This window comes from Dermacentor silvarum, chromosome 3 (genome assembly GCF_013339745.2).
Source record: "Dermacentor silvarum isolate Dsil-2018 chromosome 3, BIME_Dsil_1.4, whole genome shotgun sequence".
Lineage (NCBI taxonomy): Eukaryota > Metazoa > Arthropoda > Arachnida > Ixodida > Ixodidae > Dermacentor > Dermacentor silvarum.
Genome location: NC_051156.1, coordinates 168,988,153 through 169,011,416, shown reverse-complemented (window position 1 = coordinate 169,011,416; position 23,264 = coordinate 168,988,153). Strand labels below are relative to the sequence as shown.

Sequence of the window (23,264 nt, the reverse complement as noted above, 5' to 3'; positions counted from 1 at the left end):
CAAGGATGTCCGATTTATTTTCTCTATACATGATGCCAATTTTCTGCTTCTTCAGTTACGAAATCTAACCAGGTTGCTTCAGTACAATGTCGCCTCAAAGTTTGGCGTTTAAAGTTTTGTTTAATCTCAAGTTCGGGCTCAACCCTGTAGTTATTATTATTATTATTTTTTTTAGATCTCTACTTACGTCCCCCGCCGCACTGGTCATACGCATCCATCTTTTGGCAGCACAAATGTACTTAAATTTCATTCTTTCCGCATACAATTAGCGAATAAAACAACCTATTTGTGACATGTAATATTTCCCTGCTGCCTTGATTTTTGGCGCCAGCAGCAATATGCCATTTTGACTTTGGTTACCATTATCATTTTCACTATTGTTTATTGCTGTATCGTGCCCCTCCGGCTCAGAAACTAAAACACTGAAAATGCTCCTAGGGAAAATAAACGATTTCACTGAATTGCGCTAGATGTAAGAAATAAAAGTAGTCGAACTGCAGTGACCGACTGTCAAGGTCAAATATTTGGCAGGTTCCCCCCCCCCCCCTCCTCCAGCTCCTGAAACCCTGAAAGCGAAACGAAGTCACAGGCCCGTAACAGCAAAGCCCACACACGTCTTCTACCTAATGCATTTAAAGCGAATTCAACGTGTGAAGCACCGTACACCGCATTAACTATCCCGAAACACGATCAACATAGGTGACAGATGGACGCAGCGTTTATTGCATGGATAACGTTGTGTTTCAAGCTCAAGCAGCGCGTATCTGAGCAGCAATAAATCATTTTGTCGCGCAGCTAAAATGTCGCAAACCTGACATTTCGGACTGAAGTCGCACAAACATCGAGAGCACAAATATGCGACACTACCAATAACTACAATGTCGACTTAGTTTAAACGCGACAAATGTCGCTCGAGCCGGTTGTCAGGTGCCTCCTGCCGGACGAACGAAAGAGCCGATTTGAAAGGTAGAACAGATAAGGCGTTATCCCGCCGAAAATTAACAAGGGAGCGTTTCCACCCAGCGCGTGGCAACAGCCGTTATCGAGTGAAGCTGTGCTCGTCCGCTACTGCGCACGACGTGCGTCCGGACGATAAGATCGGACGCAAGTCTAGACCTATTATAACAAGCCCTTATCGACGAGGACCCTCGGACCGAGCGCAATCGGCCACACACACACAACACGCACACCTGACTACAACCGAGAGAAAAAAAGCAGGCGACCACCGTGATTGCCCTAAGCGAACAACAAAGTACACACACACGAGGTCCAAAACAGACGCGACACGAACGAGTCCAGCTGCGTCGGCTCCACGCAAGACAAAGGGAACAGAGAGAACAAAAGGCTATCAGTCCAACCTCGCTCTATCGCGCACCGCAGCGCTAACTGTATGGTGTGGACGAGCGATAGCCAAAATAAAATCGGCGTTATTTGCCCTTCCGAAGCGGCTGACCTACACACACGGGAGAATGACACGTAAGCCCCACTACGTTCATTGTCCCGCATCGAACGACCAACCTAGAAGGGATAAAGAAAAATGACAACGCGAGGGAAAACAGCAGATGCCTTCATCTCTCGCGCGTGAGGTCACGTTCTGCGAGAGCAGCAATTCCCGGACCCCGATAAAACCGAACAACAGAAATGGGTAGCCTGCCGCACATCGTGCGCACAATACACCGTGCTAGCTAGCGTTTATCACGCACCTAAGCTCACGCCAATTCGCTATCTCGTTGCCTGTCGCGCTTTCCCGCTGGGTAAGCGCGAAACAGATAACACCCGTGAGGACGTCAACGATAAAGGCCACGGCCCCGTTTAATCTGGGGGATAAGCAAAGAAAACCGCACTGCGCGAGCCGCGCCAAAAGAGCCGCGTCGCCAAAGATAGCGGACAGGAAAGATAGCGGGGCTCTTGTATCACTAGAACTTGCACGTTTTCTTTTTTTCCTCAACAGGTGAACACAGTCACAAGCCGGTCAAGCTCAGAAGACGTGGCCTACATATTTTAAATCTTACTATACGGAATATTCCAGAATGAAACGACTGTGCGACAGCCCGTAATGAACTCCTCACATAAGGCTCATTCACACTAAGCCGACACGACACTTGTTTTGGTCTGCCGACTGTTGGCGACAGCGTTTTCCTTCCTGCAAACTGCTGGCGCCAAGAGTCGGCAGACCAAAATCGGTGTCGCGTCGAGGTACCACTGACGTCCATTACAGCGCGCGATGGCAACAGCGGGCCGTTCCGTAGGGGGAGACCTTAGCCTTGCACGGGTCACAACCACGTATACCGTGTAACTCCAGGCACACACACAGATGAAAAAAAAAAAAAAAAAAAGGCCAGCGACAAAAAAAAAAAAAGGAAGAGCGACGCGCGTGCCGGCACCAAGAGCGCTCAATCATTGCACAGCGTGCACCGGGCGCAACACGAACCGAGGGGTCATTTTTCACGCGCCCTCACTCGCACACGGCTCAGCAGGAAGAGCTCCGGCATGGTAATCGGCAATGGGGATAAATGTAGGAAGAAATCGCCCGGCACCCCGACAAAGAAAAACACTCACAGCGGCGCCTAACTCGATTTGTGTAAGTACACACTACGACGCAAAGAAGAGCCGCAACAACCAGGAATTAAAAAAAAAAAAAAAAAACTCATTCCGCTATGCCAAGTGACCTCCCGTTACGACCAACGAAGAGATAGCACCGTCGAGGCCTCCGCTACAAAGATAGTCGGAGTCATCCTGGTAACCGACACTAAGGAGCTTGAACGAACAAGCGAGGAATTCGACGAGACTAACTAGCACGGTCGGTGCCAACGCGGTAAACTATCCCCTAAAGCCACAACACCGAGATAACTGGCACAGTATCGTACGCGACGAGGAAACGCTACGATAACCGTCACCCTTCCAGAACGCTCGGACACCGGTCGCAGCTTAATGTTTGAAAGCACCGCGCCAAAGAAGACTAAGTGAAAACAGCGTCAAGCGAAATTCCTAGCTCAGCCAGCTTTTCGTGACAGCCAAGCCAATGCGGAATCCTGCGTCACTCGGCCGCGCCGCCGTCAAGGTTACTACACCTTCCTCGGATTGGAATGACGCGACGGGTGCAGAGAGAGCCCCTATGAGCAACGCTGGGCGTGCAGCAGCACCCGGTTTCCCTTCACCAAAAAAGAGGCGCGCACGCATCAAGCGTTATGACTATTAACAGTACTTCCCACACGGGGCAAGTTGCGTGGCAGGTAAGACAACCCACCGCGGCCAGCGGAGGAGCGCCCCTCCGAGAGAACAAAAATAAAAAGCTAAACCGGACGAACGGCGCGCAGACACGACCGAGGGAAAAAAAAAAAAAAATACACGAGTGGCGCGGCACAGCGAAAAGATAAACAGAAGAAAAAAAAAAAGGAAGAACCGGTGAAAGGAGGAGGCACGTACGACGACGACAGCAGCGCGCGAGGCCAGGCGGGCTTGCGAAAGCGTCGAACACGAACGAAAAAAAAAAGAAAAAAAAATTAACAGAAAAACACACTCACGCCAGGCCCACGAGCCCCCGCAGAGCACCTGCTCGGGAAGAAAAATCGATAGTCCGGAATTCCCCCTTCTCCCCCACACCCATAGAGAGAGAGAGAGATGGAGGGGGCTCTTTTTTTTTTTTTTTTTTGTACGCTCGCATTATACTGCCCTCGAGCGGCGCACAGACTGACACAGCGTTTTCTTTCTTTATCTCTCCTTCCTGCGGCAGTGTAAGCGCAGCTTTTTTTTTTTTTTTTTTTCTTTTCACGTCTCGGTCCGGGCCGTAGTAACTAGCCTTCTTTCGAGCGCGGCGTGTGTTGGTTCCGTGCGGCTGCTTCCTAAACCCCTCGCTTAACCCGGACCTTATACAACGAACGAGACCGGCAATCGCGATAATGAGACGCTCGTAGTATACACACACACCGAGCCAGAGCTCGTATAGACATGCACTGCACTTCGGCGGAGCCGTCCCGCTTCCAATACGTCAGTCTCGAGACGTGACGGCCAGACTAGCGAGGCAGCTAACAGAAAGCAAAGCGATAGAGTCCCGCCGCAACACGAGAAGAGTGGCAGGCCACGCCGCCAAGACACGAGCCGCGCCGGCCCTGACGTCGAAGGTCTTTTCCGGACAGGGAACAGCGGCAGGCAGCCAAGGCGGCGGTCCACGAGGAGGAAGCGAGCAAAGGAACGACATCGCTAGTGGATGCTGCGGCGAAGGAGCGAGCAATGCCTTCTTGGACCCCAGCCTGCTACCCCTCTCACCCGTGAGAAGCGGCTACGGCGAGACGACGACGTTTAGAGGTTCACCCCTCGGGCGAAGGAGTTAGGAGAGCAGGTCCGCTCGCTCGCTTGGCAAGGCACGGCGGCGGCAGCCACCCCCCCAACCACCACGGCCAGTGTTCGCGCGACCCAATTTCGGCCCGTGGAAGCAGCAGCAGCGTACGCTCTAGCGGCGCGGCCCGTAACGGTGAAAGATGGCGGCCGGCCCCGCGAGCAGCGCTGGCAACAAGAAAGAAGCAGCAGCGACGGGCCGGGAAGTAGGTGAATCGGCAACGGAAAAAGAGAAAAGATGAGGCAGCACACGCCGCCGCTCGGACAGCGCTGCCGGCGTAGGACGATGAGCAGTACCAGACGCTGCTAACGCTGCTTCGTGTAGTAAGCACGTCATTCTTACTCTTTCGGAGCGGGGTTCCAGCAACGGGACGGAGAGAGAGCGCTGACAGAGATAAAGAGAAGGGGGTTCGGATAAGATGGCCTACCTTGTGACGGGCGCTGTGTGCTGTGCCAACAGGCCGTACTTACGGACCCGCGAGAATTTCCGAGACGAGTAGCTGACGTCGCCGTGCTCGCAGACTCGAGCACGTTATCCTTCGAAAAGTAAGGGGGCTTTCACCCCTTCGGAGCGAGACCAGCGATATAAAAACGCTCTAAAGGAACAACGATCCCGCCGAACGAAGCTTCGTCGGCCCAGGCACAAGCAGCAGCAGCCAGCCAGCCGAGGCACAGACATTAGGGCACATTCTCTCCACAGGAGCGACGGCGGTGTATCCAACCATGGGACGCCGCTCGCGCGACAGACACTGCGTCGGCGATGGCTAGGATGCTTACAGGGCAAGGTGCTGGTGGTGGTGGGGTGCCGGCTGTGCTGCGTACAAGTGTCCCGCAGGCAGCGTCTTCACTTTGCTCATGATGGCCGGGCGCGGGCACCGTGCGTAGACTCCGGCGACATGGCGCCGCTGCTCTCGACGACGAACCACGACTGTGCCGCACACTAAGCCCGTGCGTCGTGCTTCGAGGGGAGCGAGAAGGCGGCAGTGGGGGGAAGAAAAAAAAAAGTAAAGAAGGCCGCCGAGAGCGAGCCAGCGCAACGCGCGCTCCTCTCTCTCCTCCCTCCGGCGGCGAGTCAACGAACGCGAGCAACGGGGGCCAGGTCCACGCCGAGGCCTCGAGGGGGAGGCCGGCGGTTGAGCGCGAGCGCTCGCTCGGCGCGGCGTGCCGCCGCCGCGGCAGCAGCAGTCCCAAGGATGCCTCCCTCTCCCTCCTCATTGTTCCGCTAAGGTCAGGGACTCGGGCCCGTCGCCGCGCGCTTCCCACTTTGCGCGTTCGCGCGAACTGTCGTCGTTCGGCGCGGCTGGCACCTCCATTCTGCTTCCACCCCCACCCCATCGCCCCCCTGCAGAAACCCCCCTCCAGTGGTACACTAGTACTGGAGGTGTTGGGTAGTGTTAGCGAGGCGCGGGCAACAGGAGACTACAGTGCAGCACTAGTAGTAGTACATAACACTGTTACCTGCGCCCCTCCGCGTCGGCGCGTGCGGGCTCCCCCCTTCTCAAAGGCAAGCGACCGACCGACAATCACTGCGGGGAAACACCCTCTCGCACTTCCATCTCTCACGGCCCCCCGAGGAAGGAAGAGCGGCGAAGAAGGAAGTGAAAAGCGGAGCCCCCACAGAGGTGCGAGCCGGGAAAGGAGGAGGCGAACGCACAAAAAAGCCTTTCACGCATCGCAACCTCACTGTGGGATGCGGTGCTTTCGCCCCACCCATAGTTTGTATTCTTCGCTTTCGCACTTCGCAGAACGGGGAGGAGGGTTCCCACATCATCACTAACCCAGTGGTCCTGCCTTCTTTAGGCATTCCAGTTTTGTATGTTTTAAACTATCCATGAAAGTTCCTTCCGTTTTACTATGCCGCCCCCCCCCCCCCCCCGCTCCTGTAACTTGACCTCCACGGGCGACCTCTGACGTAATTGCGGCAAGACCCCCGACGTCCTTTACAACCTCACCCTGCGAGTTCCTACCAACCAGCAAAAAAAGAAAGGAAAAAAAAGATGTCCCCCCCCCCCCAGGGGGGGGGGGGGGGGCGGAAAGCGATCCGCTGGAAGGAAGAAGGTATTGCACCAAGCGGTGCGCGCGCAGACTCGCAACGGAATCGAAGAGAGCGGAAGCGGCGCCATACGCTCTCGGCAGCAACAACAAACAAACAAGCGGCGCAACCGACGATGTCGTCCCAAAAAAAGTGGGGACGGGGTCACGCAGGGTTCATTCACGTCACCCTCCTCTCTACCCGCGCTACTCCTCGCCCAACAGCAGCAAAAAAATACGCAAGCGGCGAGAGAGAGAGAGAACACTCCATCGTAGCTCGGCCGTGCGAAACAAAAGAACGAGCCGGCGACACGGTGAATCCGCCTGGAGGCCTCGCTCCTCTCGTCCTCTACTCTCCCCCCGCGCCGACGACGCCAGCGACTGGCGTAACGTTACCCAGCGTCCCGTCTGTGTTGTCCCTTTCCTTGAAACGACAACGAAGGCTCCGGGACGATGGGCTCTCGATCGCGCAACGAGAGCAACACGAGGATGCCGTAGGCAAGAGTGTCTAACGGAACCGTTCGTCAGGGTGGCAGGACACACCGGCCCGAACTTGTCGTCGCGAGTGTTGAAGCAAGTCACTTCTGCCCAGAAATCCGAGCGGCCAATTTCGTGGACCAATCACCCTCGCGGCGGTCTGCTGGCTGGCTCAACCAATCGCCGTTAAATCGCGATTGCAAGCGCCCGTGTGACTGCGGTGTAAAACAGACCTCACTGTTCGCCAGGAAGCTGGAACACAAACGATCCATATATAGACTGAACACTTCCAAGGCAGCTGCAACTGCACAGCTATCATTAACTACGCAATCACCGCGGGTCAATAGCATGTCCACAACCGCCGCGTCGCCCTCGAGAAATGACCACTGAGAAACGCCTACGGCCACCGCAAGACACCTACTACAACACTGCCACCGTGGCACGTGTTCAGGAACATGCCAGAACGAACGCAAGGCACGCGAAAATGAACGGTGCACTCGCTAACTAGGCACAAGTAGAACACACAAAGGATTAGCCCCAAAAGAGGAAAACAATAAAGGTAGGAAGCACGGATGGCATCACAACGCCCAGCGGAGCGCGCGTCCTTGCCGCCGCAGCGAGCGAACGCGACCAAGCAAGCAACCAACCAAAGCACCCTGGGGACTTCATGCCGAGCGCGGGCTTTCACTTCTTTTCAATGCGCACGCACCGCTACTACTACTGCCCACACACACACACACACAAAGGCAGCGGGAAGGCCTGCCTACTATACCCGGCCGGCCGGCGGCGCAGCGAGCGAGAAAGGATTACGGGGGTCGCGTCCATTATGTAGGAGGAGAACCGCTCCTATTTTAGAAAAAAAAAAAGAAATACACAACGCCGACAGGCCTTCCTTCGGCCCCGCTCGCTTCAAGAGCGCCGGCATTTCGGTGCACAGTCACTCCTCGTCGACGTGCGTGCGAGCGCACCCTTTCCCGGGCGTCCCATTTCGAGCAAAAACAAGCCTCGCTTCTTTCTCTCTATATACGGCAGAAGAAAAAAAAAAAAAAAAAAGACAGGCCGCGTGTGGTTCCAGAATAGCGTAGCGGGGCATGCGCTGCTCCCTCGGCCGTGTCGAGAGACAGCGCCGAAAAAACTCGACCGGTATTATAGAGGAGGAAAAGGATGGGGAAAAAAAAAGAAAACATGGAAGGCAACCAAGAGAAGGTGGGCGACACTTTCGCCGCCCGGCCAGATGCGAAAGTGAGGTCATCTCACAAGAGCCGAAAGCGAGAGCGCATCGAGGAAAGAGGATGGAATTGGGGAGGACACGCGAACGCGTCGTAACCCCGTTTTGGTGTTCGCGGGGATCCGCGAGGAAATTTTCCGTCGCGAGGAGAAAAAAAAAAAGGACAACAAAAATAACCGAATACACAAGACAGCAGTCGCCGAAAGTGGTCGCCGCCCAGATTAGGCAAGTCGTTTCACGGCTCCCCTTCGGTAACACACTCCCGACTTGCCGCGCGTTGAACTTGCTCCAGTTAGCACGGCTACCTACCACGGCCTCGGGCGCCGCGCTTAGGGGGACACTGGAAAGGTTGGGGGCTCTTTCGTAAAACGGCGTCCAGTGTATACGGAAACTTCGTCGTAGCGGAAGAGCCCGTACCGCAGTGGCGTAAGTAAATTTGGGGCAGCCGTTTTCGGAGCAGATGGCAACATATGCCATACGACTCCTACAGTTAAAGGCGTCACCGAAGCGTCTCATAAACATTCATTATGAAACATATCGCACATACCATAATCGACGCCAATCGCAGAAACAAACAATTAAGATGGGTAGCTATCGAATCCGCAGTAAAACGAGTTACATATGTAAAATACCAGTACTTGCGGCAGATATGACATCAAACGGGTAAAGTTGAGCACTAAATTTATAAAAGTAACCACAACCACATATAGCTGTAGCCAACGCAGCAGTTGATAATCGCTATGAGATCAAAGTAATCTCAATCACTTTCACATTTCACCAAAACAGTCTGCATGTGAAGTTCAAAAATACAGCTAAATGGGCTATATATTTAAAATGCCAGTTCTTGTGGCAGAAATGAGATCACAGCCGATAAAGCTGAGCATCAATAAGAGTAGTCGCGCATCACAGTTTCCACAGCAGAAGTTAGCAATCAGTATGAGTTCGAATTTCCCAGCGCCGTTTCGGAGCAGTTACTAACAGAAATGAGTTTGGAGCAGAATGTAGCAGCGTTTCTCTTTCGGGGCAATGGGAGCAGCACTTCCACCACTGCCGTACTGCGTATGGCTGAACACTGCCGTGGTAAGGGCAATCGCTATCCACGTAATCAAACGAACGAATAGATCATTCATTGACAGGATGGCTCATTAGCCTACGCAGGGAAGGGGATGGCAGCCCGTCTACGTACGTCATCAGGACATCGGGCGTCTGCAAGCGGACCTCGTCTAAACCATCGCAACGCGGAAATGTGACGCAAGGGCCAAAGAAGCGGAGACAATGCATGAAGTGCGACACGTGAAAAATGTATAAAAAGCCCGACGTACTGCCTCTCTACAAACGCGCCGAGGCTGAGAGATAACATCAGATAGACGAGCACCGAGATATGTTTCCAGCGCGAAGAACGTCCGAGATACGTGCTGGTGCCCCGCCACGTTCGTGAAAAATTTTAGCGAAAACGCGCGTTATGTGCAAAACGCAATAGCGTTAAGGACACGATGGGAGCCGACAAGGCCGAGCACGCTGGCGCCCTTGCAACTCCCGGCAAACACGGTCACAATCGCCGAGAACCCGGTGAGACAAAGGACAACAACGATTACCACGAGCGAGAGAGAGAGGCCCGACGCTGTACACAGTGCTATCAGCCGGGGCAGGCCGACGTCGGTGCAGCCACCGAAACGCGAGCACACAGAACGACAAAAGGTCATCGACTTCTCACCTGCGCACAGAGAGATCGATGGGCGCCGCCGTGTCGCAGACTGGACGGTGGTGGCAGGCACCTTGCCACGAAACGAGCTGCGCGCCGCAGCAGGAACACGAGGGTCTCGCAATCGGATGCCACATTTGTCGAAACGCGAGCGTCCTAGTTTTTCACGAAGTTGTGGCCCACCCCTCCTCAAACGGCAGCTCGTCAGTCGCACGCGCGTCGAACGCAAACCACGTGTGCCGCCGCCAGTGGCCGATCTCTGCCCGTCCAAGGCTGCATTTGTAAGGAGCGACCTTCTCGTAGTAATTTCCCACGGGTATATGGAGTCGCCAGGGTCACTAAACGGGGTGGTCGCTAATTTCTTTCGGTTGGCGTGTCCCCCCCCCCGGCTCTCTGTGTCACACCAGCACAGTCCCCTTCGAGACGAGTTTGGAAAAGAGAATGGCAGGGTTGGCGACGCGCTATCCGGGGAGGCTTTCTCGTGGTGTCAACAGGAGAGGTCAATGATGTGCGTCGCGGAGGTAAATGAGCGTGAAGAAGGGGAGGGCACGGGCGCCGCATTGTCCACGTGCAGTCATAGAGACAGCAACAGCTTCCACAAACGAGACCCAACGCACTCTCCTCGACATAGCTATTTTTCTCTCTCCTACCCTCCCCCCCCCCCCTTTTCTTTTTTTTCCCCTCTAAACCAGCGGAAGGCAGACCCCACCTCTATGCCTGGGACACCTCAATGAGTAACCGGACACTGAAAGAGACACCGAATCACTTGAGACTGATAAATTATTTTTGATGAACTCCACACGTTCGTCGATTTCGCAGTGGTAGGTTCATTATTAGAGAAAAATGAAGGTCGAATTTCAATTTTCTTCCTTTCTCCGAATTTTGCGCCAAAGAAAGCCCCAGGCCGGCAGGTCCGTCACGAATTTCGATTTTTTTTTTTACATTTGTTCAGTTGTGGTTCAATAAATGTTCTTAAAACTCTCCAAGGAGTTGTTTGGCTCTTCATGAACACAATGCAGTCCGCTTTTACCGATAAAAAATAAACTAGGCCCGAGCAGACGGCGCCAAAATCCACCACTTCACTGCAAACTGGTGCGGGAACTTCCCGCGACGTCGCCACCGTCTTTCGCGTCTTTTCTGCCTTACCAAACCCCTTCTCGAGGCAAGAGTGGCGTTTCTTGGCGTTGTAGAAGATTTACTAACACAGCTCAAATTATTTTTTTTTTAATTTAGAGTCTTATTACACTGTTCTCTTTTTCATGGCAGCCATGAGCCTTGCACAACGGTGGGCAGTGAAGTTTCATTTTGTTATGAGGAAAGGGGAAAAAAATGCTGCAAGAAGTTGAGACATACTTTGGGGAAGCCTAAACAGAAATCCGGCTGTACCACATCCAAAACAGTGAAACTTCGCATTAACTGCCCTTGGCGTTTGTAACATGGTTAGCAATATAAGCCACTGTGCAACAAAGAAGCATTTATGCCATTCGAATTACTAAAGATGAGGTAAACTTCAAGGCTTAGGCAATTAGCCAGCCCATCATGGCAACCCATCAACACATAATGCACCATATGCAACGCAATGCATTCACTTGTCAGGAGCACAGGGTAACGGATTTTAAGTTAATTCATTTTTAGAGGATAGAATAAAAGGCCTTGTGATAGGAATTGCCAACAGATCCGCTGGAGTCGGACAATCGATAAAACACACTCTTGAATAGAATTGAAATTCAGATTAACAACGGCTCTGTCCCTTCCCTACTCCATATTAAAAAAAAAAAAATGACTACCCAGGGCACCAGAGTATCGGTATTGCTGCATCAGGATGTGAAATGTCGCCACTGTGAGATTAAGAGTACAGTTTCACTGAACATCTGTCCAAAGAGCGATAAAAATGCAGTGAAGAAATCACTTGGTGTGGAACGGATGGAAATTTTTAATCGCAAAGCAGCCCACAACAGACAATGAAATAAGGCAAAGTTGAATTCACGTGCGACACCATGCAGTGCTAGGTGCTAATTCAGCTAAAACCTGCAATGGCAATTCATATCGCACATAGACCTCATCACAAGCTTCAAGCAGAGCAGATAAAAAACAACAATAGAATGGTTTCACTAAGCCAGAAAATAGTATTAACAGCGAGGTCAACAATTTAAAGGTTAGATAAATGTCCCTCTGCCTCAACAGCAAATTCCAGTTTGCAACCATTTTTCTTATCGGTACAACAGCCGCTCAAGTGCTCGCCCAACCTCTCCCCTGTGAGGCACAAAACTAAGACCGAATATTTCAGCCCTGAAGGCAGTACCACATCTCATAGCCATCAAGCGAGTGGTAGCTTTGCGGAAATGAACATCTGAATATCTGGTGCCATCACAGATTCACAAGGCATCCAAGTTCTGCCAAAGCCACAAACACAGGTACGCTGTGCCCCAGGAACAACCTCAACACACACACGAAACAATACGTCAGGTTCGGCAGGCCAAACAAGTGATGCACCAAGCACTTTAGTTGCTGCGACTGCCTTCTCACCTTCAGCAAAACTCGGGCGGCTATCGCAGCCAGTTTTTAGTTCCATGTTAAACTCACTGTCAAAAAAAAAAAAAATCTGATCATACAGAATAATAGAATAACATACACAATGCATGTGCTGGCCAGCACTACAGCATTGCCGCACGACTGGCCGCTTGACACACTTTGCATGTATTCGCGGGCACCCTTCACGCTCGGAAAAACACTTTTACGTAGCACGTATTGAGCAACAGAAAGCTGTATTGTGAGTTTCTCTATGTTGCTCTAAACTTTTCTCATTGACACTCTTCATCAAATTATAACATTGGAGAAGTTGATTAATTAAGACTAATTATCTAATTAGGCAGAAAGCAAAAAAATCACCCGAGTATCTCCAAGCGATGGCAAACAACATTACATTGGTTCTGTACAGCTACGTAGCATTCGCATATTTTTAAAGTTTGGCCCAAGTTAAGTGAAACACCCTGTATGTGCCCATTTTTAACAGCTAGACTGTGCAATGCCCTTTTCTATGGCGGCTTTCACATTCTAGTGCACAAAAAATCGACCCATTCCGTCAGTTTTGCAACACCTGTAGACCGAATAGGCACAAAGACATAAAAGTGATAGGTGCTATTAAAAGCTCTCCCTGCACACAGCAGGTGGAAGTAAGCTATGCACATGTTCGCTTCAATGTTTTTACTACAACAGCACAGGAAGACCATCGCGTCGAACACATTTTTCCAGCCAGTGTCGTTTCATATCACAGTCAGCACCAGCACAGACTTCGTAACTAGAAACAGCCAACTTTTCTTGCAAGGCAAGGTTCAGAAGTGGTACTAGAAAGTACAGAACAAAATAAAAGCCGCACAATATGCAAGCTTTACAAAAATATACCGTGTCCATTCAATATGTTACCATACACAATTTTGGCAATAGCAATAGTAATTTATCATTAATTTAACGCGTCGGAGCCTTGCATAGCCGCTTTTGAATAGGAAGTAGCAAACTAATGCAGCAGCTGTTTTCATGTTAAATTCGCATTTCAATTATGTGCAATAGTTAATTATCAGTTTCCTGACTCCAATCGATCTGCATGTCGTTACATGTTTTTAGTGTAGCTTAATTACCGTCTTTAGAACTGCAGCCTTGTTCACTTCCGCTTGGCCATTCTAATTGTGTGTTGCCCTTCATGTCGCTGGCCTTTTATTCTATCCATGCTACCACGTCATGACGAGTCAATGTATTACACTGGCAGAGGACGCGTTTCTGTGAAATGCAACATTCGACACGCTGCACAGGCCTGCATAGCAGCCCGACTGCTGCAGGCCTTAGCACAAGAAAGTTTCAGACGAGAACAGAGGATGCAGTACCACAAACACAAAGTATACAGCAGTTTTGCAAGAAGGCTCATGAAATGAGATATGTGTGCACACATTTTTTTTTTCCATTTACCAATTGGAATTTCAAACATCTGGATGCCAACAATCAACAATGTTCTCGAGACATTACCGTGCGAGCTAGCCTTGCATGGCACCCATTACACAAGCATGTGGAAGCTCTGTGTGCACTTAGCTTGCACAATTTGCATTAATGCTTACCTTCAATTATTTCTTCTGTAGCAAACCAACAGTAAATGTCCCTCGGGCAAGGCCGGTAAAGAAGAAAGACCTGGGGTTTAATGTGCCAAAACTATAATTTGATTATGAGGCACGCCGTAGTGGGGGGGGGGGACTCTGGGCTCATTCTGACTACCTGGGGTTCTTTAACGTGCGCCTAAATCTAAATACACAAGTGTTCTTGCATTTCGTCTACACTGAAATGCGGTGACCACAGCAGAGATCAAACCCAAAATCTCAGGCTCAGCAGCACAACACCACAGCCATTGAGTCTACCGCGGCAGGTAGGGGCAACCTCTACAAATGCATACAGGTGCACGAAATGTGTTTTTCCACTCACCTTATCCCACGGCTGTCCATGGAAGTCCTCCGTAATGCACAACCTCCTTGCTGCGGAACTAGGATGCACGGCCTCTAACATAGGGGAAGCCTGGGCAAATAGGTTTGCAGAGTCAGGGCATCAGCCTTTTCCAGATTACTTGCCGACGGCATGCAACATGCAATGCGACAAAGCCAACAGGCCTGACATTCGACATCAGCCCATTTGCGTGTCAATAACCACGCAACGCGACTGCAGTGCATAGAAGAAACCCAGAAAAGTGCTTGCTGCGTGCACAAGGGGCACCGGCCATGAAAAGAAACACTTAGTTGACGTCCAAACAATTAACCCAGAAGTACGAGCAGAAACACAGCTCACCAAGCATTAGTAGCACTCGTGCCTTAGGATTATGTCCCGTGGTACTCAACTTTGTTGCGAAAATGGAATATTCAGCAGTCGTAAATGTAAACAGGCACTCCCTTCCACACTTTGCTTACGCATTGCAATTAACAAAGGCTTCCATCTCAGCCTCAGGAAAAAGGAATCTCAAGCGAACAGCAGCGCTGCTCCAACAATGTGGATCCTATTAAGTCCCACAAGCAGTGAAAAAAATAGAGAGTAAGCCGACAAATCCAGTTGACATCTACGTAATACGAAGCTTTGGCAGAGAATGGTTGTTAAGAGTCTTGTGTATTCTGCAGCAAATGGTCACTGCTCTTGCTACGTACACATGTAATATATAGGTACGTATAGGCAGGCACCTAGGGCGGGGAGAGTGCAATGCGCAATCAGCGGAGCAGCCAGAGCTGAGCGGGACCACACTCGAGCGGAAGCTTGCGTATTACAAGTGCGACCTCAAATCTTGGGCAAAGGGTGCCTGGCCTTTGATGCAAAGCTGATTGTCATGAGGCACAGTGACGTCATGGTTAATTATGCCATTCTACACTTAAGCCGTCCTTCGGGGGCACAAAGCGTTTAATTTGGGCAAAACTCATCTACTATGACTACTCAAACCGCAGTTTCCTTCTATTACTGGCTGCTTTGCAAAAGACACCAGACAGCTGATACACAAAAGAAACTGGGTCGACTCTGACTAGGATGCTTCGCATTAGAAAAGTCCAAGACAAAACTAAACACTCATGGGAAATGAGCCAAACAAAGCACCAGTGTTAAATTTCCAAAACAATGCCAGATGGAGAGACAATACCCCAACGTTCCTCCACACAGCCCTTCCAACTCGACTCGAGAAAGTGGACGGCAGCGCCACCTCTCGACAGAAGTAGTCACCGCACTTCATTGGTGCTCCGCATCAATTTTTGAGAAACGGTCTTTTTTTAATTGAGGGGCTGTGCTGTGCTCTACTCACTTGAGTGGCGGAATAGCTTCGAGCAGAGGATCCTTTGAGAATATGGGCGAATGTGTTCAAGTTACCAGAGCCCTAAGCTCGAGATGTTAATTTTGCACCTGAAAATGCCTCTTGAGCAATGCCAAATATTAAAATGGGGGGAAACTATTGTAGAAGAGTCGCAAAAATTTTTCTGCAGGACTGTATTTCTCATGCAGCATTTCGCAAGTTTGCAGAAGGTGCTGTCCCAAGGAGCGTCGAAACAATTAAAATTGTTGCTCAAAGCCCTGTGCACATTGCAAGGACCACACTACCAGAACAAAATTGCCCTTCCAATCTTTTTTTTATAGAAACTATCGATATGGGCACAGCATAGCATCACGAAAGAAAAATAGACCGAACTTCTTGTAGTATGCATGTAATCTCATATTCGTAACATTGAAAACTCGCAAGAACTTGAAAAGAATGCTCAACATCCAACAATTATTGTATGCCAGAAGCTGTGCTTGACCAAGCTGCGAATAGGCGATATGTAAATGTAAAGATCCTCCTCATGTATTATTGTAGCCACACACAAGCATTGTGACATAGTGACCTCTTCTAGGAAGCTAGAATGGAAACTGTTGCATGAATCAGTTGTCAAATGCAGCGACCTAAAAAGGAGTACCATGACATTTTTTATGTCCAGATGCTCTATACCTTAAACAAATACTGGCAAGCAGCAATGCAGCCCAAATAATTTACCAGAACACTTGCTTCTACAGAACAGTTCAAGCATCAGTATCCAGCAGGCGAGTACGTCATGACGTCACAATACAGTGTCTGGCTCTGCTCAGCATGACTGCAGCTGAAATGAATGCGCAGAGCACTTTATTATTTTTTTTTATGAGCAATGCCATAATACATAGCTTCACTGCTGGACAACATGATCATGATATTATGATGTAGCGCTAATGTCAATGCATGAAGTCTAGTACTTTGAGACAACTTTAGTACCAAAATCAACCCATGTTAGGTTTTCCAACCTTCACACTTGATAAGCATGACTCTTCAGCAGTGCGAGAAGTGTGTACTTCAAAAATATCTGCGAGTACTTCTTTAAGGCATGCTTGAAGCACGAACTACAGAAATGACGTGTTAGAATGCAAGCTTCCTCGGAAATGGTTATCACTACAACTACTGCACTTTGAAAAAAAAAAAATCTACCTTTTGTGCCCATGCAGTGCAACTGCACAGATACAGCTACTCCAATTCCTAACATCCTGCTGGTGCATGCAAAAAAAGAAAAATGCATGCTTGCCGTCAAGTGTAGAACAGCGAGAACTGAGCTAGGACATGCGACTATCAACGTCACAGAAGGGTCCGACATTTAATGTGATCGCCAAATAAAGAAAAACAAATGCAACTGAACAACAATACATTGTGCCCAAATTCACGCACACCGTGTTGCTGAACCTTTATGCGGAAGGCACAGCCTGATCTTGGCACATTTTTAATTGACTAAACACACAGAATTCATATGAAAAAGGATGACAGAGGCATGCTGCGTCATTCCTCTTTCACAAGAATTCTGTCGTCTCACATTTGGTAAACTGGAGCATCCCGAACAAGATCGATCGAAAGTGTGCCCTATTATAACAGTTTCAGCAGTTTTTAATGAACATGCAAGCACTGCATCAGTCCATGCGATGCCCCTGTTCGTCATAAAAGCTTCATGTAGTTCTGCATTGGGTATAGATCAGAATCTAGAGCAGCCATAGGTGGCACCATCTTCCACAGGGGCTGTGGGAACTGGCAAATGAGCAAGAACGATGCCTCTCCACCAGGTAACCTTCCCATCATAAACACACAGCCACTGAGAGGGTTGTGCCGAAAGATGGTGACAGGGGTCGAGATTAAGTGCTTGCTCTATACTCAGGTTTGAGAGTAAAAGATTCTGGTCTACACAGCGCTACCAACATGTGTTGTGCGGAATGGAATGCATGACCTGGTAGAGTCGCAAGCAAGTCTAGGGACCAGAGATATCACGAAAACAAAAAGTTTTCCCACATGGATGCGAGGCTGGTAGCAAGTTGTACAGCTCTAATGCAGAGCACTGACAGACGTTATATGGCTTTGTCTATCGAGTACACTCAAGCTGTGTCGTAACATATGTGTAATTTATTGCTGATGCCGTGATCTCTAAGCATTTGCTCCTGTGGGGACCATCAGTCAGTTTTTTAACGATATCATGTGAGCAGGACAAGGGCAGGATGTGTGCACTCCTAAAAGAATGAGCATAGCAAATGATGCCTGGACTGAAGAGTGCCTTGCACACATACTATCGCCAATCTCACCGCTATGAGGCACTGACAGCGAGTGGCTCGACACTCCAGCGATAATGTTAAAAATCTGGCTGATCGTACAACTGTGTTTGTGCACAAGTGTAGCACACATCAAACCAAATCATCATCATCACCACATCAAAGGACACTACTAAGTGGCAGTCGGAGCTATTTCTAAAGGAGTGTTCGAAGGAAAGGAAGAAAGCTTATGCTGCTTCAACTCCAATGAACATGCACTGACTATGCCTTAACAAAAAAAAAACTTACTACGGCAAGGCATGATGCATCTTTCATTCTAAGCTGCAGTGGAGATGAAAGCAGATACAGAAATTGCACAGAGCAAAAGCAACGGAAGTCATAGTGGTGAAACGTGAACATAAAATGAAGGTGCGTGTCAATGTTGCTCACACAAGTGCCTCGAACGATGAACAGCTCTCGTGGTTGCGAGATTACAGGAGTGTGCAGATTGCAAAGAGGGCAAAGAAAAGGAGGATACGAGTTGCGAAATTCTAATCGCACCGGGAGATAAACGGAGTGACAAGATACGCCTCGACGTTCGATGCGTCAAAGGAAAGACGCAATAATGTTACGTAGCGATCGACTTCCGCCACGAGCCACACCGATCAATTTAAAAAAAATCGCAGAAATCGTACACGCACAATCCCATCTTTAACTGTTGTTGGCGTGCTTCTGAACTGAAAGCCAAGGCTCGGCGGCCACCGCACTCGGAAGCGACCAACATCGCCGGGGCCCACACATCGACCCCCTTCTCTCGCCGTCTGCCTCTCTCGGTTTCCGATCAAGAGCTGGCACATCGCACACGGACCACAACGGTTGGCTGGCTCCCTTGGCAAAACACGTATTTTAGGACGGGTCGGCGGCCTCCCCCCTTTCAAAGGCGCGCTCTGGCAATGCCCCCGGTGGAGCGTGCTCGAGATGGAACGGGAAAAGGACGAGGAAGGGTTAAAGGACGTGCCTAGAAAGAACGCTGCTTTTGGAGCGGCTGTCTACACAGCAGCTGCGGCTGTCGCCTTATTTGAAACATGCTGCGACGGCGGTTTAAGGGGGGGCTCCGAAGAACAACGTAGAGACGACGGAGGTCGCGCGATGGACGGGGCAAACAAGCATCGACCCGACTGATAGCGCCCGCCACCCAGACCTAACCTGGCTGATGTTCGGGCGAGAGCAGAGGGGGGGGCATTCGGGGTCCACTATCGGCTCTCTTGGTGTTGGTGGTGCGCCGGTGCACGAGAGAGAGGGAGGGGGAAGAGAGAGAGCGCACGACAAAAACCACGGGAGGTTACGTAAACGGCGACCCGCCATGAAGGACGAACGGAGGAATACGAGCATATCGGCAGCCGTTTCGGAACTCCCGGACGGGGCCGAACGAAGCGCGACACACACACAGACACACGCGCACGTAATACAGCTTCGCTACGCACAGCCACACTCGAACACGGTTAAGCCCCACTAACCTCATCGACTGCCAAAATCGGAGAGATTCGCGAAGAGGTGCTAGAAAAGACAGCTGTGTCAGAAGAGAGGCGTGCTATGATGGCTGGTGCAAGTGCGAACGACAGGGTCGGTTCTGTGTCGAGATACGCGCAACTCTTACGTATCTCGTTTTGTTACTCACGCAAGGCATCAGCCGGCGAGGGACGAGCCGTGGCAGCGCGGCGAGACGTTGCCCAGTCGCTGGCCAAAAATGTCAGCGCGCATGGGGCGCGATACGTGGTGCTTGCGACGAAGAGGAGAGAAGAAACGGCGGCAGGCACACAAACCAGTAATAGGCTTAGACGTCCAGCACGCGACTAGGCGCTGGCGGAAGCGCCGAGTCGCCACGGAAACCACCGCTGGGTGACGGGTAGGTGCGAGCTACGAAATCATTTCCTGCAGCGTAATCTCGAGGGCATGTTCCTCCTCAAACGCGAAGGCATACGCAGGAGGGGTTACCTTTTGTATCTTGAAGTAGTCTACATTTTCCTTTACAAGCCGCCATCATAAAAGCAGCACACAAACGTAAACATTTATTTTTCGCAAAACATGTCTACTAGATATAAATTACTAAAGTTTGTGAAATAAAATACGTTTTAATTAATGATTGAGTATAAAAGCGTAACTTGGCGCTCTAATTTGTTAATAAGACGCAATATTTTTTCTGCGGGATGAATGTTTGCATAGAAACGGAGTGAAAAAAGAAGCAAAACAGCCGGGCAGGTATGTTGTGGTCGCGTGCTAGGTCTAAGCAGCGTTGTGCGAACGGGCGTGAGTTTTATGTTTGTTCCATTAACGAAGAACAGCATCAGAGTGTTTCGTCCGCTGAACGGCCTCCAGATCCTAGCGATCCCGCGGCAGCCTGACGTGGAGAAAGCCCCAGTCGCCGACCTAAATAAAGGCCGGAGGTAGTACGTTACGTCCTATTGCACCGTTCGTTTCTGTTTCCTTGGTTTCTGTGTTATTGCTTCGCTTATTTTTAGGCACTTATAATAAGGCATGAATTGCGAGCACGAGGATTTTTTTTCCCGTACTTGGCATTCCGAGAACGCGTAGTTCGCAGACCTTGCTTAACGCGTAAATAGCGCTGCAACGCCTTAGTCCGATATATAGATCGCTTTGTTGTGCCGATTGTGTCGCATATGACAGAAAAAAAAAAAAAAAAGAATGCGGGCGCGTGCTTTCAAAGCAAAATCAGTCGCCGAAGGCGCCGCCTGTTAAAGAATAAAACAGCTGAGCCTCCGCAGCAGCTGCTTACGTGTTCAAACTTGGCACCGGAGCGCTGCACAGCGGGGAGCCGCGGCTGGTGACACATTTATCATTGCAAATTGCGAGCTGCTTCGCTGTCTTATTGTTGCCATTTGCTGGGCCTTAAACCTTGAGTTATTGTCGGAGCGCATCGCGATCTTGCACGGCTCTGGTGACCACTGCAGCTGGCCTCGCTGCTCGTGAAATGCAGATACGGACGGCGATATTATCTTGATCGCTGCGAGTCTTCGCTTTTAATAATAATAATAATAAAAAAGACGATTACACCTGAGCTCCGCTTGTGAGCGCTTTTGTTCAGTACGAAAAATAAAAGAAGTAAATGTTAGGGGGAGAGGGGAAGATTTGTTTTGGTGCGCTAATAGACATAATGGCGTGCGTTGCCGTACTGGACGTGAGTAGGAGCTGTCATTTCATATTTTAGAGATTAAGTTTATCGCGCACTGAGTCACTGACACAGCAAGTTCGAGGGTGTGCTTAACGCGTGGCTTGTTATGCTCAACTGAACGAAACGATAACATTGGAAGTATTTGACGCAATGCCAGGAACCGATTAGTTGCCAGTGATGACAAGTGACTGCCAATAGCTAGAATGATAAGGCTTATGTGCCTCAAAATATTTACACATATAAAATCGTGTCTTAATTCATCGCCAACAGTCACGTGCGACGCGCCCAGACCCATTTTTTAGGTTGGTCTGCTTTATTTCCGTCTCCAAGGTGAAGCAAAAGCCCAAACGGGGTTCGGTGGAGCCATCTATCGTCACTTCCACGCGCTTCGCAACGACGCAGAGGATAGGAGGAGGAAGCGGGAAGCCAGCGCAGACAGGATCAGACATCCTCGACCTTGTTCCCTTATTGGTCCACGTTGGTCACGTGGCGCTTTGACGTCATGTCATTGCCAGCAGAGATTTTGTCTGTCGCGAGCCTGCCCGAGTCCGCTGCGTTTTTTGACAGGTTCTTCCTTTTGTAGGCTGAGGGGAAAGGCTCGCTTCCTTTTCCTTTTTTTTTTCTTTTTTTTCTTCCCTTTTTTGTTAAAGTCGTATTTCGTTTTTCCGATCTTCTTCCTCCCTCTTCACCCTCCCTTTCCTCTTCCCGGTGAAATGGTTTTTGCTTTGTGATGCTCCGATCGGACGTTTTTCTATTCTTTGACCCATCGTTTGCGTTGCCGCCCGTTGCCTAGCGGTAATGGTAGCGCCGGAGCGGGGATCTATATTAGTCCGCTTGGAGGAGAAGTCGAGCCATTTAAAGTGAAGCCGGAGTCGACAGATGGCATAGAAGAACGGACTCCCTGTATACTTTTATTTTTATTATTATTATTTTTTTTTTTTTGTACAGAAGCGGGGAGGCTGCAATTTTCAGCGTGCGCGCGCATAGAGGATGCGTCACACCAGATGCAGAGGTGCACCCGCACGGTCTTTCTAGAATGCAAATGATAATGGACCGTCTTGCACCGGTCGCCGTCAGAGAGGGAAAGCGTTGGGACAAGGTCAACCAAGGTGACACGTTTCGCCAAGCTATACGGCCGGCAGCAGCCGGCTCATTTTAAAAGAAGGCGTCCCCTGCGAACGTCTTCCGCAATTCGCTGTCGTGTTAGTTGCAGTGCAACTGTTAGAACCTCGCAATAAGCGCTCGATTAACTCTCCACGTAGCGTGGATTGAGGCATTATTTCGTAACAAGAACTACGCAGTGCGGCATCAAGCTCGCTCGACTCGTATGTCTAGAAGGAAGTAAGGTGCTGCGTATATATATAAACTATATTTGCATTTTCCAACTTCGCAGCGGTGACCTTGTGCCAGCAATTATATTAGCGAGTCGGGGCTGCAAGAGCGTTTCTCTGTCGTTACTTGAATTCACTAAGCTGTTTAATGATAGGCTCCCTTGATGGATGTTGCCGGGCATTCAAGGCGTCGCGAGAGGCTGTCTGTTCCTAGACACTGCTGCGTGGGTGATAGGCGTGAATGAGAACAAAATGCACAGACACAACTTGTCCTTTGTGTCCTATAAGTCATTCATTCTCTCTATCTCTCTGTATGTGTGTGGGGGAGGGGTGAAGGGGAGTGTCCGCGTCTACATCTACCATGCGCGCAGCGATGTTTCGCTTAGCTTAGCATAGCTTAGCGAGAAATGATCCCGTTCACTCTTAAGCTATCAGCGCGTTATTACTGAACGTTATAATTAGAGAACGCAAGCGGCTTGAGTACATACCTAAGAGTCTCGACCTTCCGGAGGAATAGCCTATAAAGTCACCGGAACTTGGTTCCAGTGAGTTTAACTGATTATTAATAGCGTCGACATCAATGCGACGCATGACATTCCGCGTACGCAAAGCCCGATAGGCGGCCCCTGTATCTTTGGATGTTCCAGTGGCAGATGTGCAGAAGGCACTAGAGGGAATGAATCAGTTTTTCGCTTTGCCATTCACGGTCGCAATGCAGAAGGCGTGCATCAAAAATAGTAAAAGCGCACCCACTTCGCCTGACGCGGAATAAAAAATGAGCAGTTTTTTTTTTTTTTTTTTCATGGCCACGCGTACCAGTACGGGATCTAAAGAGCGTGCAGGGAATTTCCACCGCGGAAACGCAACGTCATCCTCGTTCGCTTAGCGCTGTCAGCCAGG

General features: G+C 50.1%; 1 protein-coding gene across 5 annotated transcripts in view; it reads right to left on the bottom strand.

Moving 5' to 3' along the window:
- The window catches only part of LOC119446052 (uncharacterized), a 73,491-nt gene extending 53,592 nt beyond the window's left edge, over positions 1 to 19,899 (bottom strand). For 4 of the 5 annotated variants that reach the window (XM_049663854.1, XM_049663856.1, XM_049663857.1 and 1 more), the window contains exon 1: positions 5,113 to 5,338. In XM_049663854.1, coding sequence (XP_049519811.1) covers positions 5,113 to 5,192 — 80 coding nt within the window. In that variant the 5' untranslated portion in view covers positions 5,193 to 5,338. Of the gene's footprint in view, positions 1 to 5,112; positions 5,339 to 14,237; positions 14,328 to 19,521 lie in introns of those variants that run through there. The other variant, XM_049663858.1, reaches the window with a different exon arrangement.
- Between the last annotated feature and the right edge of the window lie 3,365 nt (positions 19,900 to 23,264).